The 17,744-nt window shown below is 45.8% G+C and overlaps 1 protein-coding gene across 1 annotated transcript in view; it reads left to right on the forward strand.

The window, feature by feature from the left end:
* Positions 1–17,744, forward strand: part of RICTOR (RPTOR independent companion of MTOR complex 2) — a 663,554-nt gene that overhangs the window by 137,958 nt on the left and 507,852 nt on the right. The window contains 3 exon segments of the mRNA XM_029578377.1: positions 118–287; positions 8,764–8,831; positions 11,655–11,722. Coding sequence (XP_029434237.1) covers positions 118–287; positions 8,764–8,831; positions 11,655–11,722 — 306 coding nt within the window.

A 17,744-nucleotide genomic window follows, 5' to 3' on the forward strand; every position in this document is an offset into this window, starting at 1 on the left:
AATGACTGTAAGTAAATAAAGCAATCACGGAAATGTCTTTGAAAATATTGCCCTCATAAAAATTAATTTTGTCTTCTATTTAAATAGTTCATGTTGAATGTTTTGTTTACATTTCAGCACTTCAGAATCCAGAGGTGGTAGCTCTTCGAGGTGGACTCAGTACTATCTTGAAAAATGTGATAGATTGCCAATTAAGCCGAATAAATGAGGCTCTTATAACTACAATTTTGCACCTTCTTAATCATCCAAAGACCAGACAGTATGTGCGAGCTGATGTAGAATTAGAGGTAGGGGACTGCCTTCTTATTTTTTTAAATTTAAATTCATTTTTAATAAATTAAAAAAAAAAATACAAAAACGAATTGTATATTTTGAAATTGATAAATAAAAAATTTAGAGAAATATTGTGACTGATGCCTGATCCTCAAGATATACCCTGCATTGTTTGTACTAGCTGGAAATGAAGGCCAAAAAAGTTTTCCTGCAAGTTATAAGGGATAAACATGTCATGAGAGACCATTGCTGACTGAGAACATGAATAGATTTTCCGAGCGTTGCTTTCTTACATTGCAGAAAGGATGGCACAGTGGAGTATGATACTGTATCATTTTTCTGTTATATTTATAAACACCAGATCTGGAGGATTCTCAGTCGACAATCAAGCGTGAATTAGCTGCTATTCGCTGATGATATTCAATGGCACCAGCTCTCAGAGCTCACTGAAGCCATGAGTTTGTGTGGGAGTTCGCATGTGCACGCACTGCCTTATGAGCCCCTTTGTCTGTACTACCACATGGATATGTTCCAGTTTCTCTGAATTTTTTATCAAATTTTGGCCATGTGCATTGTTACTAGCCTTGCTGTTTCTCTGAGTTTTTACCATTGCCTCACCAGCTTCTCAAACAGAACTTTTAAATTCTATCTTTCTTAGCATTTGAATAGGTAGATTGAGGACCAGTGGGTTATGCACCTCTACCAGCAGATGGAGACAGAGCAAAGCTGACATGGTATATATACCCCTGCACAGACATCAGTCCACCAGTATTCTCCATCTCCAGCAGATGGTAGACATGCATCTCCCTACAAGGAGAAAAGAAGAACATTTATTGCCCTGCTCTCCTATGGAGATATCTTATGGTCCCTCCTTCAGTTGAGTTTCCTGAGGTGATTTCTTCAAATTCTTCCCTCAGATGAGTGCCTTGGTCCAGCAGCTGGTTTTGCCATCATGGACTTAGTTGTAAAAAAAAAAAAAAAAAAAAAAAGCAAGCTGAAAGGCAAGTGGGTGCAGGAAGCCAAGTGTGGCGGTGAAGGTATATGTCCTCTTTCCCTGCAGCCAGAGACCGGCTCTGTACTCAGCCAGGATGGGCTGAGCCCAGGTGAAGAGTATTTAAAAAAAAAAAAAAAAGGGGGGAATTGATTTTAGGGATTCCTTTCCCCTCCAGTCTCCGTGCTTGGCACGCCATTCTGATGTCCATTCCCACCTCTGGGGGAGCTTGGGGGACTTGGGCAGCTTGGCGGGTTGAGCAGCCTTCTGGGCTAGGCTCCTCTCTCAGGCTTAGATTTTTCACCGTGTGGTAGGCTGTGGCGGCGTTCGCGCGCTTTTTCTTTACGTATAAGGCTGCCCTCTTCAGGTGCCTAGGTTCGCGGTTGCATGCCTGGCTGTGCATCTAGTTGTGTGTCTAGCTAAGCACTCAGGCACATCAGAACGCCTAGATGGCCACTCAGTTATGCGCTTAGGGGCACCTATTTAGATGCACAGTGGTGCACTTCAGGATGCCTAGACGGGCACTCCAGTTGAGCATCTATCTCAATAGTACATTAGGTGCCTAATTTTTGAGTGTGGGTTTTTTTTTTTTTTTTTTTTTTTACAAGTGCTTATTACGAGCACAGCTGGGCACATGCTTTTCAGATGCCTGTTTAGAGCGTGCTGTTAAATGACTGTGGAGCTGATAGCAAAGAAACCTAAGCGCCTTACCCAAGTGCCTGGCATTCCCTCTAACTTGTGTCAGCACTGTTTGGAGGCTCAGGGAGACTTATCTCCGTCTGATTTTGTTAAGTCCAGTCCTTCCCAGTATGATGTGGGAATGGTAAAAGAGTTGCCAGAGGTTTCGCCTGGAATTGGGGCTCCCCTAACTGGTTCTTCAGCAGGGGAAGGTAGTTCAGAGGGCACAGGATCGGTGCCCCCTGGTTTTTGGCATGCACCCCTCTGCCTTTTCTTGGGTGGAAGTTTTTCAAGAGCTGTAGTCATTTCTTCAAGCACAGTTGTTGGTCCTGGTCAATTTTGAGAAATCAAGATCATAGGCTGCGGATTCCCGCCCGTCTGGTACTGCGGTTCTGTAGACCTCCTGCAGGTCTGTAGACCTGCTGCGGGTCACACCAATAGATGAAGCCGATCCTTACGCCCTGGAGGATGGGGAAATTCCTCCAGGACTGGAGCCGTATAGAACTATGTTGCATTTTTTTCATAGAGATGAGATATTGGCTCTGATTTCCCAGACATTGAAGATGCTAGGGATAACGGGGGTTGATTCTATGTCTAAGAAAGATCCCATTTTGATTTCTGTGCGTAAAGAAAGCCTCATGTTTCTTCCCTATTATAGAGTCTATTCAAGAATTGGTTGATCTTGCTTGGGGTGCCTCAGAAGCTAATTTTAAAGGGGAACGAACCTTGAAAGGGCTGCACCCTTTGCATCCGGCTGTGAGACAGCAATTGATTTTTCCGAAAGTGGATGCACTCGTGTGTGCCATCACCAAGCGGACGACTATCCCTGTAGAAAGGGGAGTGGCATTGAAGGATACACAAGATAGAAGAATTGAGGCCATCCTTAAGCAGGCCTTTGAAGCGATGGCAATGAATTTACGGATAGCTTCTTGTTGCTCCCTGGTGGCTTGCTCTTCTTTACTTCTCTCTCAGGAAGTCGATGAATCTGTTGTTAATTCCAGGGCAGTGATGGAACTGGTAGCCACTTTTTTGGCGGATGCGGGCTGCAATCTGGTCTGAACATAAGAAATTGCCATGCTAGGTCAGACCAAGGGTCCAGTGAAGCCCAGCATCCTGCTTTCAACAGAGGCCAAACCAGGCCACAAGAACCTGGCAAGCACTTTAGCCAGAGGGTTGGCTTTGGTAATAGTGGCCAGGCATCAGCTATGGCTCAGGAATTTGTTGGCTGATACAATTTCAAAGTCTATTCTTAAGAAATTGCCCTTTAAGAGATCACTCTTGTTTGGGAGTGAGCTGGAAAAAATGGCCAATAAGTGGGATGAGGCCTAGGTTTCTCGGTTGCCAGAGGATAAGAAGCAGATGCTGTCGGCACGAGAAGTCGTGCCAGGGGTTTTAGATGCTTTCAGCCCTACAGAGGAGCAGCTTCCCAGAGGATTTGGCCTTGGGGTAGGTCTCAGTCCAGGCATCCCAGAAGGGGTGCAGGCTCGGGTAGTGGTGCCCCTCCCCCGAGCCTCTCAATGAAGGTGTGTCGACCCACTCCTGGGAACAGAAGATGGGGGTAGCTTCTCTCTCTTTTATTGGAGGTGGGTCGAGATCATGTCAGATCAGTGGGTTCCGGGGGTGATGATAGATGGTTATCTCTTTGCTACAGGAACTAGGATGAATGGTGAACTTGGCCAAGAGCAAACTACAGCCATTCCAGACACTGGAGTATCTCTGTGTTCGGTTCAACACGAAGCAAGGCAGGGTGTTCAAGCCAGAGGTCTGCACTCAGAAGCTGATGGCACAGGTGCGACTATTGACAATTAATATGCCTGACTGTGTTCTTATCTACAGGTGCTTGGTTTGATGATGGCTACCCTAGAGATGATTCTGTGGGCATTGGTGCATTTGCGCCCTCTTCAGCACACTTTGCTGGCTCGTTGGAGTCCACAGTTTCAAGACAGATTCATTGACTATTCAATATGGCTCACTTGCCGGTGGAGATCAGCATACAGCTGTGGTGGTGTTTGCAAGCGGACCATCTAAGGAAGGGGGTTTCCCTACGATCACTGGACTGGCTAGTACTCATGACAGATGCGAGTCTCCTGAGCTGGAGGGCCCAATGTTAGGAGTTGATGGCACAAAGATGCTGGACTACAGAAGAGTCTCTCTGGAGCATCAATTGGCTGGAAGCTTGGGCTGTCTGGTTGGCTTGCTTGCAATTTGTCAACTGAGTGCAGGGTCGAGTGGTGCGGGTAATGTCAGGCAGTGCAAAGACAGTGGCTTACATCAATTGCCATGGAGGAACCAAGAGCCAGCAAGTGTCACAGGAAATAGCCCAACTCATGGAATGGGTGGAAGGTGCATCTTTAGGAGATCTGTCTCCCCCATTGTAGGAAAAGACAGCATAAGAGCTGACTTTCTCAGCAGACAAAGTCTGGATCCTGGAGAATGGGACCGCTGGGGCATACCATTTCTAAACCTGCTGGTGACATCTCACAATTTGAAGGTTTCTCTCTTCTTCAGTCACAGGAGAGATATCAAATGTCCTTGGGCATCGATGCCCTCGTGCAGCAATGGCCGGTGGGCAAGCTTCTATTTGCCTTTTTACCATGGCCCATGTTGGGCTGAATTATTCGGAGGATCGAATGTCACATAGGGATGGTGCTTCTGATGGCACCAGTTTGGCCCAGGAGCCATGGTATGCAGATTTGTGAAGTTTCCTGGTGGAACCTCCTTTCCAATTATCGGCTCACAGTGATCTGTTAAGGTAGGGGCCTGTACTTCACGAAGATCTGAATCAACTTTGTCTTATGCTTTGGCCCTTGAGAGGGTTCGGATGCTGAAGCATGAATAATCCACTGCAGTGATTGCCATCTTGCTACAAGTGAGAAAGTTCTCCACTTCCTTAACTTATGTGTTGGTTTGGTGTGTGTTTGAGACTTGGTGTGAGGATCGAGGGATTCTCCCTTGTTCGGTTAAGATTCCGCTCATTTTGGAATTTTTGCCGGATGGATTGTGAAGCGTTGCCCCTTAATTCATTGAAGGTATAGGTAGCAGCTCTTGCCTGTTTCCGAGTTAAGGTGAACGGTGGACCCTTACCGGCTCATCTAAATGTGGCTCATTTCTTAAAAGGTGTGAAGCATCTTTGTCCTCCCTGTGGTTGTTTGTTCCCTTGTGGAGTCTTAATCTGGTTTTGGATTTCCTGGCGGGTCCCAATTTTCGACCGCTGCACAGCCTTTCCTTGAGGTTGCTTGTGTTAAAAACGGTGTTTCTTGTGGCAATTTCTGTGAGTAGAGTCTCCGACTGCAGGCATTGTCTTGCTGGGAACTGTTTCTGTGAGTGACTCTGGGGACGGATATAGTTGAGTACTATTCTGACTTTTTTGCCAAAGATGGTCTCAGATTTTCATTTGAATCAATCAATTTCCCTGCTGACTGTGGTCAGGGAGAGAGATGTGGAGGAATATCACCTGTTATGGTCCTTGGATGTCAAGAGGTATATCTTTAGGTATTTAGAGGTTTCTGAACCTATTAGGAAGACGGGACCGGCTGTTTATACTCCATGGTGGAAGTCAGCATCATGGGCTACAATAGCCCACTCAATTAAGGAGGCAGTCATGGCCGCATACGTGGATGCTGAGCAGCCATTGCCTAGTCAGGTTACAGTTCATTCTACTAGGGCTGAGGCAGTGTCTTGGGCAGAGATTAGATTTCTGTCTCTTGTCGAGATTTTGCCGAGCTGCGATGTCCTCCTTACATAAGATCATAAGTAATTGCCATGCTGGGTCAGACCAAGGGTCCATCAAGCCCAACATCCTGTTTTCAGCAGTGGCCAATCCAGGCCATAAGAACCTGACAAGAACCCATAAACTAAGTCTATTCCATGCAACTGTTCCTAGTAATAGCAGTGGCTACTGATGCTAGTAAAAGCAGTGGCTATTAGCTAAGTAAACTTGATTAATAGCAGTTAATGGACTTCTCCTGCAAGAACTTATCCAAACCTTTTTTGAACCCAGCTACACTAACTGCACTAACCACATCCTCTGGCAACAAATTCCAGAGCTTAATTGTGCATTGAGTGAAAAAGAATTTTCTCCGATTAGTCTTAAATATGTTACTTGCTAACTTCATGGAATGCCCCCTAGTCCTTCTATTATCCGAAAGTGTAAATAATCGATTCACATCTACTCGTTCAAGACCTCTCATGATCTTAAAGACCTCTATCATATCCCCCTCTCAGCTGTCTCTTCTCCAAGCTGAACAGGCCTAACCTCTTCAGCCTGACCCATCCCCTTTATCATTTTGGTTGCCCTTCTCTGTACCTTCTCCATCGCAACTATATCTTTTTTGAGATGCGGCAACCAGAATTGCACACAGTATTCAAGGTGTGGTCTCACCATGGAGCGATACAGAGGCATTATGACATTTTCCGTTTTATTAACCATTCCCTTCCTAATAATTCCTAACATTCTGTTTGCTTTTTTGACTGCTGCTTTACACTGAGCTGACAATTTTAAAGTATTATCCACTATGAATGCCTAGATCTTTTTCCTGAGTGGTAGTTCCTAATATGGAACTGAACATCGTGTAACTAAATCAAGGGTTATTTTTCCCTATATGCAGCACCTTGCACTTGTCCATATTAAATTTCATCTGCTATTTAAACATAGAAACGCCGGCAGAAGAAGACCAAACGGCCCATCCAGTCTGCCCAGCAAGCTATGCACTTTTTTTTTTCTCTCTCATACTTCTGTTACTCTTGGCTCTTAGTAACCTTTTGGTTTAATTTCTCTTCCACCCCCATCATTAATGTAGAGAGCAGTATTGGAACTGCATCCAAGTGAATATCTATCATAGTTAGGGGTAGTAACTGCCGCAATAAGCAAGCTACACCCATGCCTTTGTTTACCCAGACTATGTAACTCAGTCCTTGTTGGTTATTGTCTGTATATAGATCCACCTTTCTACATTCCCCCTGCCATTGAAGCAGAGAACTATGCTGGATGTGAGTGAAGTATCAGATTTTCTCCCCTGCCGTTGAAGCAGAGAGCTATGCTGGATATGCATTGAAAGTAAAGTATCTGGCTTATTTGGTTTGGGGTAGTAACCGCCGTAACAAGCAAGCTACTCCCTGCTTTTTGTGAATGCAAATCCTTTTTTTCCCACCGTTGAAGCTTAGAGCAATGTTGGAGTCGCATTAACCGTGTGTATGTTTATTGAATAAGGGTATTATCTCCAGGCAGTAGCCGTCATTCCCACGAGCCACCCACTTTTCTTTTACGTCCTCTAGACTTGATGGATCCACAGTGTTTATCCCATGCCCCTTTGAAGTCCTTCACAGTTCTGGTCTTCACTACTCCTCCGGAAGGGCATTCCAGGCATCCACCACCCTCTCCATGAAGAAATACTTCCTGACATTGGTTCTGAGTCTTCCTCCTTGGAGCTTCAACTCGTGACCCCTGGTTCTGCTGGAAAAGGCTTGTCGTTGTCTTTGGATCGTTAAAACCTTTCAAGTATCTGAAAGTTTGAATCATATCACCCTTGCTCCTCCTTTCTTCCAGGGTGTACATATTTAGATTCTTCAATCTCTCCTCATAAGTCATTCGATGAAGACCTTCCACCTTTCTGGTCGCCCTTCTCTGGACCACTTCCATCTTGTCTGTCTCCTAACCAAGGACCTGTACAAGGGGATAATCACTTCCCTTTCCTTACTCAATATTCCTCTCTCAATGTAGCCCAGCATTCTTCTGGCTTTTGCTATCGCCTTGTCATTTGGATGCTCAATCTTCGTCTTGCAAGGTCCTCCTGTAATATATCACAATCTACTTGTGATTTAACTACTCTGAATAATTTTGTAGTATCAGCAAATTTGATAACCTCACTTGTCGTATTCCTTTCCAGACCATTTATATATATATTTATATATATATTGAAAAGCACCGGTCCAAGTACAGATCCCCGAGGCACCACTGTTTACCCTTTTCAACTGAGAAAATTGACCATTTAATCTTTTTACATACCTTTTTCAGGCATTACCACCTAGATGTGCAGGCCCAGGAGGACGCAGCCTTCGCACGTGCGGTATTGGTCGGACTGTGGGCAGCCTCCTGCCTTGTTCGGAAGTAGCTTTGTAGTCCCACTGGTCCTGGATCCACCTATCTGAATGCTAAGAAAGGAGAAATTACTATTTAACTGATAATTTCCTTTCCTTTAATAAGGATAGGAGGATCCATCTTCCTGCCCTTGGCTGCTGGATGATTGTGCTATTGTCATCCTGCATGGCTGCATGTTCCAAGGATCTCTGGAAAGTGTCAAATCAGTCTCTAGACTAATGTTATTATACTCATTGTCAGAGCTCAGTGTTTTCCTGTTATCTGAGTGCTAGAGTGGTTATCTATTAATATTCAGGTTTTTGTTACTTTGTCCACAGTTGGCTTTTGCAGAGAATACTGGCTTGCTGAAGTCTGTGCAGGGGTATATATATACTGTGATGTCAGCTTTGCTCCTTCTCCATCTGCTGATAGAGGTGCATAACCCACTAGTCCTGGATCCACCTATCCTTATTAAAGTAAAGGAAATTATCGGGTAAGTAGTAATTTCTCCTTCTGTGTTTTGCTGAGTCAGGTTTGAAGGTTTTCTTTTGATTACAGTAGAGAAGTGCAGACAGAATGGTTGTGTGACCTGCATTGGTGAAGTGGTATAATATTTAAAAATCACAGATGTGACAGGGAAAAAATAGTAATCTGTAAAGTTAACTAAATGAAAAACTTGAAAGAGTTTGAGATGGAATTAAATGTATCTTGAAAAGCATACTACTACATATTTCTTTCTGTTTAGCAAATTTTAGCGCCATATACAGATTTCCACTACAGACACAATCCAGACACTGCAGAAGGGCAACTAAAGTAAGTTATATTTTGGTCTTCAATTTGAGGCAGAACTATAATGTCTGAGTAGAACTACATATTTCAAAGTGACTAAATGTTCTTTTCTCCTATATTAATGAAAGTTAACAACTGGGTCATTCCATATCAAGTGGATCAGAGGTCCACACTCAATGTCCTTCAAATCGAACCAAACTTTGCACAGATGTTCTCTAGGGTTTCAAACAAAACCATACTAAATTTTTCACCTGGATCTCCATTGGTTGGAGAGCTAGATGCAGTTGATTAGCGCTCACCCCCTGAGTACCATACTTCATGCAATCTAAAATAGCCATTTTGTCCAGGTGCTGCAACCTGACAACATCTCTCAGGGGCCTGAAATTTTGTGGATTAGTAAAACCACTGGTGGTAAGTCCCTGTGCAAAGTTTGGAACATAACGTGAGCTTGCTTCCCTTATTATGGGCCTGCAAAGTATGTGAAAAGTTTTACAAAAGAAATATTAAGGCCTTCCTTGACTTCTCATTGCTCCTGACATATACTTTGATTCAGGCCCTGACTGGCCCATGGCATATACATATAAGATTTGCACTAAGAGGCTTTACAGGCAACTGGAAGCAAATATATAATTACATAGACACAATGTCACTATTTTATGAACATATTTGCCAATTTTCAGGTGCAAATAATCTCTATTGTGTAGTTTTTAAATCTTTTCTTTTTTATGTCATTTGAAAGAGCATCTTTTTTTCTACAAAAGTTGTCCTGTTCATTTTGGACCCAATCTTGCTTTGGTCAGAATTAAGAGCCCAATGATATTCATCATTTGCATGTGTGGGCATGCTATAATAAAAAGAGGCATTTTTGGCACCCTGCTGTTTAACATGCAAATGATCTAGAGATGTGAAATTTTACAGTACGGCGAAGCTTGTTGTACTTACCATGCTTGTAGTTTATAAATGACTCCTCAAAATGGATATTTTATTATGCTGTTAATTACTGTATGCCAGCCTGAACATGCAGAAATTTCACCTTCACAAGGAACTGTGGTAATATGTTAGCAGTGTGTTGTGGCAGAGATTTTGGGAACACCTGTGACACCATTGTGCTCTTTGTGGTATCAAATTTTTCTTTGTCCCAAAGAAGGAAAGTGAAGCAATCAAACCTTTTTCAGGATGAGAGGTTTAGCAAAGGGCATACAGTTGCTGGCAAAAGGGAGAATCATCAATTCAAGACCATTGATGCAACTATAATTTGCATTAGCAAAATTTGGAATGATGTCACCTCATTCATTGCACGTGCTCTATAACTTGAACTTGAATATTTTCCTGCCCTTCAAGTATCCAGCTTCCAAGCTGGTCAGTATTTAGCTTCCATCTATGATCATTCCTGGTGGATTGGCCATATATGCGGTCTCATTTGAGAAACATGATGTCTTGGTCAATTTCCTGCACCCCCAAGGTCCTGCCAGGTTATTTTACTGGCCGCCCCATAGAGACACCTGTTGGGTTCCAGAAGAGCACATTATTGCTAGCCTCGATGCACCCATCATAACTTCATCAGGCAGTACATTTATTCACAAGCCGCTTTGTCACGCATTGATGGGATGCTCAAAAGCATGTGCAAGACAGGAAAAAAGGCTAAGTGAATTTTTGAGAAATCTGCAGTGTAAGCAGTTTTCATATGTATTGTCTTGTATTTTCTTGTTTTGTGCTTAAATAAAAGCTTGGAAACCTGTGGCTGGTACCTTGTCTGACTGTCTGGAGTGGCGCTTAGGTGATGGAGTTATCAATTTTGCTGAATTGGTAGCGGTTTAGCCACCACTGACCAATGTAAGGTAACAACAGCATACAAAGTTTTGCACTGTATTTGATGACTGATTTATGAAAAACTAAAAGTTGTAAGCACAGTAAATTGAGCTGCATTGTAAAATTTCACATCTCTAACTCATTTGCATGTTTCATAGTTGGGTGCCAAAGATGGCTCTTTTTAACATGGTGCATTCACGCATGCAAATAATGTTTGGTTTTGGGATTTTATTTCTGACCAAGGCAAGGCTGGGTCCTAGAAGAAGCAGGGTGACTTTTATAGGGAAAAAGGTGCTCTTTCAAATGACATTAGAAAGAAAAAAATTAAAAAACTACACAGATATTTGCACCCAAATAATGGCAAAAATTTGCATAAAAGTGACAGCATGTCTTCTTGTAATATCTTTGCTTTCAGTTGACTGCAAAGCCTCCTAGTGAAAATCCTAGATGTAAGTCATGGGCAATGAATACTGATCCAGTTATGGCCTGAATCGAAGTATACATCAGGAGCAATGAGGAGCCAAAATAGGCCTTAAATTTCTTTTGTAAAATTTTTCACATAATTTGCAGGCCCGTAAAAAGGGTGGCAAGCTCATGTTAGGTTCCAAACTTTGCATAGGAAGTTGAAACTAGAGGTAATAATCCACAAAATTTCAGGCCCCTAACAAGTTGATTGGCTGCAGTACCTGGACAAAGTGGCCATTTTGTGCTGCACGGAGCACAATACTCTGATTGACCTTGATTTAGCTGCCTCTAGCTCTTGTACCAATAGAGATCCAGCTGAAAAATTTTGCTTAGTTTTGTTTGAGGCCCTAGCGAATGTCCACACAAACTTTTATTCAATTTGAAGGAGGTCGAGCATGGATGATGTTCTAAATTGGTCCACTTGACATGGAATGACCCAACTGTTTGTTTTATTAAACTTTATAGCTGCAGTATTTCTGTTTTTTGATTTGTCTTTATAGTTTTTGCAATAACTAATCGGAATCTTTTTTGAAATAACAGGATTCTAATAATATTTTAATATCTTAAAAATAGGGAGGACAGAGAAGCTCGATTCCTCGCTAGCAAAATGGGAATAGTGGCAGCATTCCGATCCTGGGCAGGTATGTGTTTCCGTTCTTAAGCAGATTTTATTAACAAGTGAATGAATCATAAATGATTTAACATACTGTTTAATTTTTATAGTTTCTAATTTTTTTCTTAACAATTAAATATATATCCAGTTCACACTTTCACTGATGGGTGATGTCACCAACTGTGCCAGTCATGGAATACATTTCCACAGCATTCTTTTAGTACCAGACTTTCCTTTTGAGCATATGCAGTTCCTACAATTGTGTAGTGCCCCCAGTTCCTTTTCTTCCATTGGCTTCAGTGGATGTGATTTTTCTCCTAGGACAAGCAGGATGGTAGTCCTCACACATGGTTGACATCATGAGATGGAGTTCGTCAAGGAAAACACTGAGCATGCCCAGCATACCACTATCCGCGCGGCCACATGGGGTCCCTCTTCAGTCTCTTCCGTGGAGCTCTGCTCTTTCTGTGTTTTTTTTCCTGGTCATTTCCTGGTCGGTTCCGACTTTCCTGTGCCGGGTTCCCTCTTCTTCCTACCGGCTTAGTCAGTAGGGCGGCGCGTTAGTTTTCTTCCTTCTTTGTGGTCTGTTATCGGTGTGTCTCACTTGGTGTCTGCTGGGCACCGACTGCTCGACAGGTATTTTTTACGATGGCTTCTGGTTTTTGCCGGTGCCCCCAGTGTCCGCTGACCATTTCCATCACAGACCCACATGAGGTTTGTATCCTTTACTTGGGGGCATCGCACGACATGTGGGGATATTGTTTTTGTGACCAGATGATTCCCAAAGGCCACTGTGCCCATTTGGGCAAGATGGAAAAACTCTTCAGTTCCAAAAAATCCAAACCTTCAACTCAGACATCGGGGTTTGACTCTAAGAGGCCGCGAGAAACTAATGGAGAGCAAGCCCTCGCTGTCCACTCACCCTCCAGGGCCCCCTCTGGAGAGAGGGCCTAGAGATTGGCCATCATCGGGAGTCTTCATGCTCCAGGACGTCAAGATCATCTCCATCCTCCTCGGCACCAGGGAAAGACCAGGCCGAGCACTGGGGGAAGTCACGGAAGCATAGTCACCGGTCGCTGACTTTGCATGGCATCGACCTCCATCAAACCCGGTAGTCCTAGGCATTCCCGACCAATGTCTGTGCCGGGCACCGATCTCCATCAGGACTCCAAAGGAGATCTGGTGACGCCTCCCCCTCCTACTTCCGTTTTGTCCATGGCGGAATTCTTGGAGGAGTTGGATCATAGGGTGCAATTGGCATGCTCCAAGCCCTTCAGGGCATAGAGTCGCCGACCCAGCTGGTGCTTCCACTGGCACCAGAGCCTGCACTCTTGATGGTGGCACCGCTGCTGGAGTGCCTTGATGATCTTCTAGGCATCTTCCCTGCTACTTGGGGTCCATCGATGCCCCCAAGGCTACCATTGCTGCCCTCCGTCCGGGGCGATTCCCATTGTGGGTTCCTCCGAGGAGGGCTTGGTGCAGCCTGTGGCACCCTTGAGGCTCGATTCCATGGCCAGCATTCCCCAGTCCGGTTCCGGGTCCTTTGGAGGCCCTGGTGCCTTCGGTGCCCAAACAAAAGGGGCGTGGGCATGGGCCCTCCACCGGTGTCTCCAGGTGATCTTAGTGAAGAAGGTGCCCCATATGACTCATGGGGGAATGATACCTCAGAGTCTTCGTCTGAAGACTCTCGGTATCTTCCTTCAGACCCTGTCTCCTCCAGAGGATTGGCACAGGTTCCTGCCTGAGGACTTAACCTTGTGGGTTTTGTCCGGGCCATGGCAGAAACCATTCCATTCCAGCTTCTGATGGAAGAGGATGCCAAGCATAAGATGCCGGAGGTTCTCCAGTTCGTTGATGCCCCTAAGGAAGAGGTAGCTGTTCCCGTACATGGCATCTTCAAGGAGTTGCTCCTTAGAAATTGGGAACACCCCCATCTCCGTGCCTCCAGGAAACAGGAAGGTGGATGTGGTCTACCTAGTGCAGCAGGCTTTGGGGTTTGAGAGATGTCAGCTCCCACATCAGTCTGTTGTGGTAGAGTCTGTGCACAAGAAAGCCAAATGTTCCTGCATCCATGCCTCCACCTCTCCGGGCCTAGAGCACAGAGCACTGGATGGGCTGGGCAGGAAGGTATTCCAGGGCACCATGTTGATTGCCTGCATTACTTCCTACCAGTTATATATGACGCAGCATTCTCAGAACCTCTGGAAAGTCCAGGAGTTGTCCGAGCTTCTGCCTCAGAAACTATCATCCATCAAGGCTTGGAATATGGCAAGCATGAGGTCTGCTCCACCTACAATGTGTGCCTGCAGAATGGTCTGGCGCTCTGCCTTGTCCGGCCGGAGGTCCGGGAGAAATTTGCAAATCTCCCAGGCACGAGCAAGGATTACCATGAGATCCTCCGGCATCTGTCGGCCAGTACATTGGACCCCCCCCTCCCCATCCTCTGCCAGAAAATCCTTGTGACAGGGCCGCAAAGGTCCTTTTACCGCCAGAGGAAATATTTTCTCCCAGGACAAGCAGGATGGTAGTCCTCAAGTGTGGGTGATGTCAGCAGATGGAGCCCTATCACAGAAACTTTTCTGTCAAAGTTTCTAGAACTTTTGACTGGAACACTGAACATGCCCAGCATGCCATAATCCCTGAAGCCACAGGGGTCTCCCTTCAGTCTCTTTTTTTCCACGCTGCAGTTTGCCTCGCGGTTAGGAGCTCTGTGAGAATTTTCTCACTACTTTTCCTCATGGAAAAAATTGAAGTTTTCTTCACAAAAAGTTCCCTCATAGGGGTCTCCCATCGCAACATCTTTTTCCTCGACTCTCGGTGAGTAATTCTCACTGTTTTCGGTCTGTTCCGGCTACCTTGAATGCGGTTCCCGCGGACAACCAACCGTTTTCGCGGCCCTTTTTTCCAACATGGCTAACGGGTTTTAGAAAATTCCCGGAGTGTCCACACACTATGTCAGTTAAAGACCCGCATGATGTCTGTGTGTTGTACCTCGGCTCAACACACGATGTTCGTCGATGCCCAAGCTGTGCTCAAATGACCCCGAAGGGCAGGCGTGCCTGACTGGACAAGATGGATTCCCTTTTAAAAATAAAGTTAACTCCATCGACATCCACCCAGTCATCACCGGCAGAAGCATCGACAAAGTCCATCGACTAACGTTGCCGGGAGCAGCAAGGCAGCGGTGACTGTCCGTCACTGACGACATCTAGGGCATCGGCCTCTTCTTCCTCTGTGCTGGAGAAAGACCGGGCTGAGCTCCGACACCGGTGTGAGTCTACTTCCGGTGCTGGCACCGACACTGCATCGGCTTCGATGGCTATCGAGCCGATGCCGAAGAGGACACGGGTAGAGCAGCCTCCAACCTCCTCTTCACCCGTGATACTAAGGCGATCCCCACCGACATTGGTGCCGGGTACTGAGCCCCCACAGACTCCTGTGTAGGTGCCAGTAGCGCCTAGGCTGCCTCCTCCTGTAGCTGTGTTAGCTATGCCAGCTTCCAGGGAGGAGCTGGACAGGATTGTCCAAAGACGGTCCTCGATGCCCTCCGGAGCATTCATCTTCCATCGATGCCGGCCCCCATACCGGCACAGATACTGGAGCTATTGATCTTCACACCGCTACTCGACTGCCTGGACACACTCATCGGTGCCCTTCCGACCCAGCCTGGACCATCGGTACTGAAACGAACCATGGAGTCTCCGAAACCCCCATACCTATTTCGGGGTCCTCGGAAGACGAAGGCTCGGACTCCAGTCCTCTTCGAGTGCCACTTCCACCGATGCTGGAACCGGTTCCTGGTCCGTCATGGCTCTCGGGATCGAGACGCCCACGATTTCACTCGATGCCATTGATACTGCCGAAATCTTCATCGGTGCCGCCGTATCCTTATCAAGGCCATCGAGGGATCCATCAAAGCCAACACGTCCAGGAGCACCAGGTCTTTTTCCTTCCTCGGGATCTCAGCCACAGACCCCGTATGATCCATGGGAGGATGATGACACCGACACTTCTACGGAGGACATACGTTCAGAACCATCTCCTCCGGAAGAAAGGAGACTGTCTCCCCCAGAGGACCTCTCCTTTGCTAATTTTATAAAGGAAATGTCAGAGACAATTCCTTTTGACCTGGTCACCGAGGAAGACACACGTCATAAGACATTGGAAGTCCTCCAATTTGTGGATGCCCCCAAAGAAATTATGGCTATTCCCGTCCATGAAGTACTCCTGGACATCCAGCATCGCCTATGGGAGCACCCTTGCACTGTCCAACCAGTTAACAGAAAGACAGATGCAACTTATTTAGTCCAACACGCTCCAGGATTTCAGAAACCACAGCTATCCCACCAGTTAGTTGACATGGAATCTGCGCAGAAGAAAGCCAAAAGACTGCATCTACATTCTTCTGCACCCCCTGGAAAGGAAAAAAAATTCTTGGACGTTCTGGGTCGAAAGGTTTTTCAGGGCACTATGCTAGTGTCACGCATAGCAGCCTATCAATTATACATGACACAATACCAAAGGAACCTGTGGAAATAGGTCCAAGTGATAGTAGACTCTCTGCCTCAACAACAAGAAGGTCTCAATACCATTCTTCACAAAAGCCTTGAGGCAGGAAAACATGAGGTAAGGACTGCTTACGATTCCTTTGAGACTGCTTCTCGATTATCAGTGACAGGAATCAGCGCCAGAAGGTGGGCCTGGCTTAAGGCATTTGACTTGCGAACTGAAGTCCAAGACAAGCTCGCTGATCTACCGTGTACCGGAGAAAATCTATTCAGCGACAAAATACAGGACGCAGTGGCTCAACTGAAAGACCACCACAAGACCCTGCTTCAGCTGACCACAGTTACTACGGAGGCTCCCTCCTCTGCAAGAAGAACCGCGATAAGGGACCCCAGAAGACCGTTTTTTTAGCTCATGCAGGTACTATCCACCTACACATGGCGTGAGACCATCCCAACCACCTCAGAGATGACATCCACGACAACCCAAGCCATCCAGACCTCAGCCAGCTCCACAAGCAGGCCAAGCCTCTGGATTTTGAAATCTATCCAGAGAACAGCAACCACTCCACAAATCCAAAACTAGACTTGCCGGTAGGATGTCGGCTTCACCACTTCAGAACCAACTGGCTCAGCATTACCACAGACCAATGGGTCATATCCATTATAACCCAAGCATACCATCTAAACTTCCTCACGGTACCCCTGGATTCACCACCCAATCCGCTGTGGATCCAAAAAGATCACACAACCCTTCTAGAGTCAGAACTCCCTTCTGAGCACCAGGGCTGTGGAAGCTGTTCCCCTGGCACAGTAGGGCAGAGGATTCTAATCCCGCTATTTTCTCATTTCAAAGAAATCAGGCGGCCTCCACCCCATCCTAGACCTCCACAATCTCAACAAATTTCTCCAGAAAGAAAAATTCAGGATGGTGACCCTGGACACCATGCTTCCCCTTCTGCAGAAAGTAGATTGACTCTGTTCTCTGGATCTTCAGGACGCGTATGCTCACATTACAATATCCCCACATCACCGCAAATACTTGCTTTTTATAGTGGGACATCAACATTTTCAGTACCAGGTACTGCCTTTCGGACTTGCTTTGGCACCCCGTGTATTTGCAGAGTGCCTAGCAGTGGCTGCGGCCCATCTATGCAAAAACAGCATACACGTGTTTCCTTACCTGGATGACTGGCTCATCAAAAGCCACTCCAAGCAAGGAGCTCTCAAAGCGCTTGAGCTCACTATCAATCTACTACACTCGTTGGGATTTCTCATCAACTACCAAAAATCCCACCTGACTCCATCTCACCTCCTTACTTTCATCGGAGCAGATCTGAACACCACAGTTGCAAAGGCCTTCCTACCCAACGACCGCGCACACACTCTCCAAGCTAGCTATGTCTCTGCGTACAAAGTAAACAGTCTCAGCCCATCAATACCTAAGATGGCTTCCACGGTCCACATCACTCCTATGGCCAGGCTGGCCATGAGAATAACTTAATGAACTTTGAAATCTCAGTGGCTCCAAGCCACTCAACTGCT

This window comes from Rhinatrema bivittatum, chromosome 1 (genome assembly GCF_901001135.1).
Source record: "Rhinatrema bivittatum chromosome 1, aRhiBiv1.1, whole genome shotgun sequence".
Lineage (NCBI taxonomy): Eukaryota > Metazoa > Chordata > Amphibia > Gymnophiona > Rhinatrematidae > Rhinatrema > Rhinatrema bivittatum.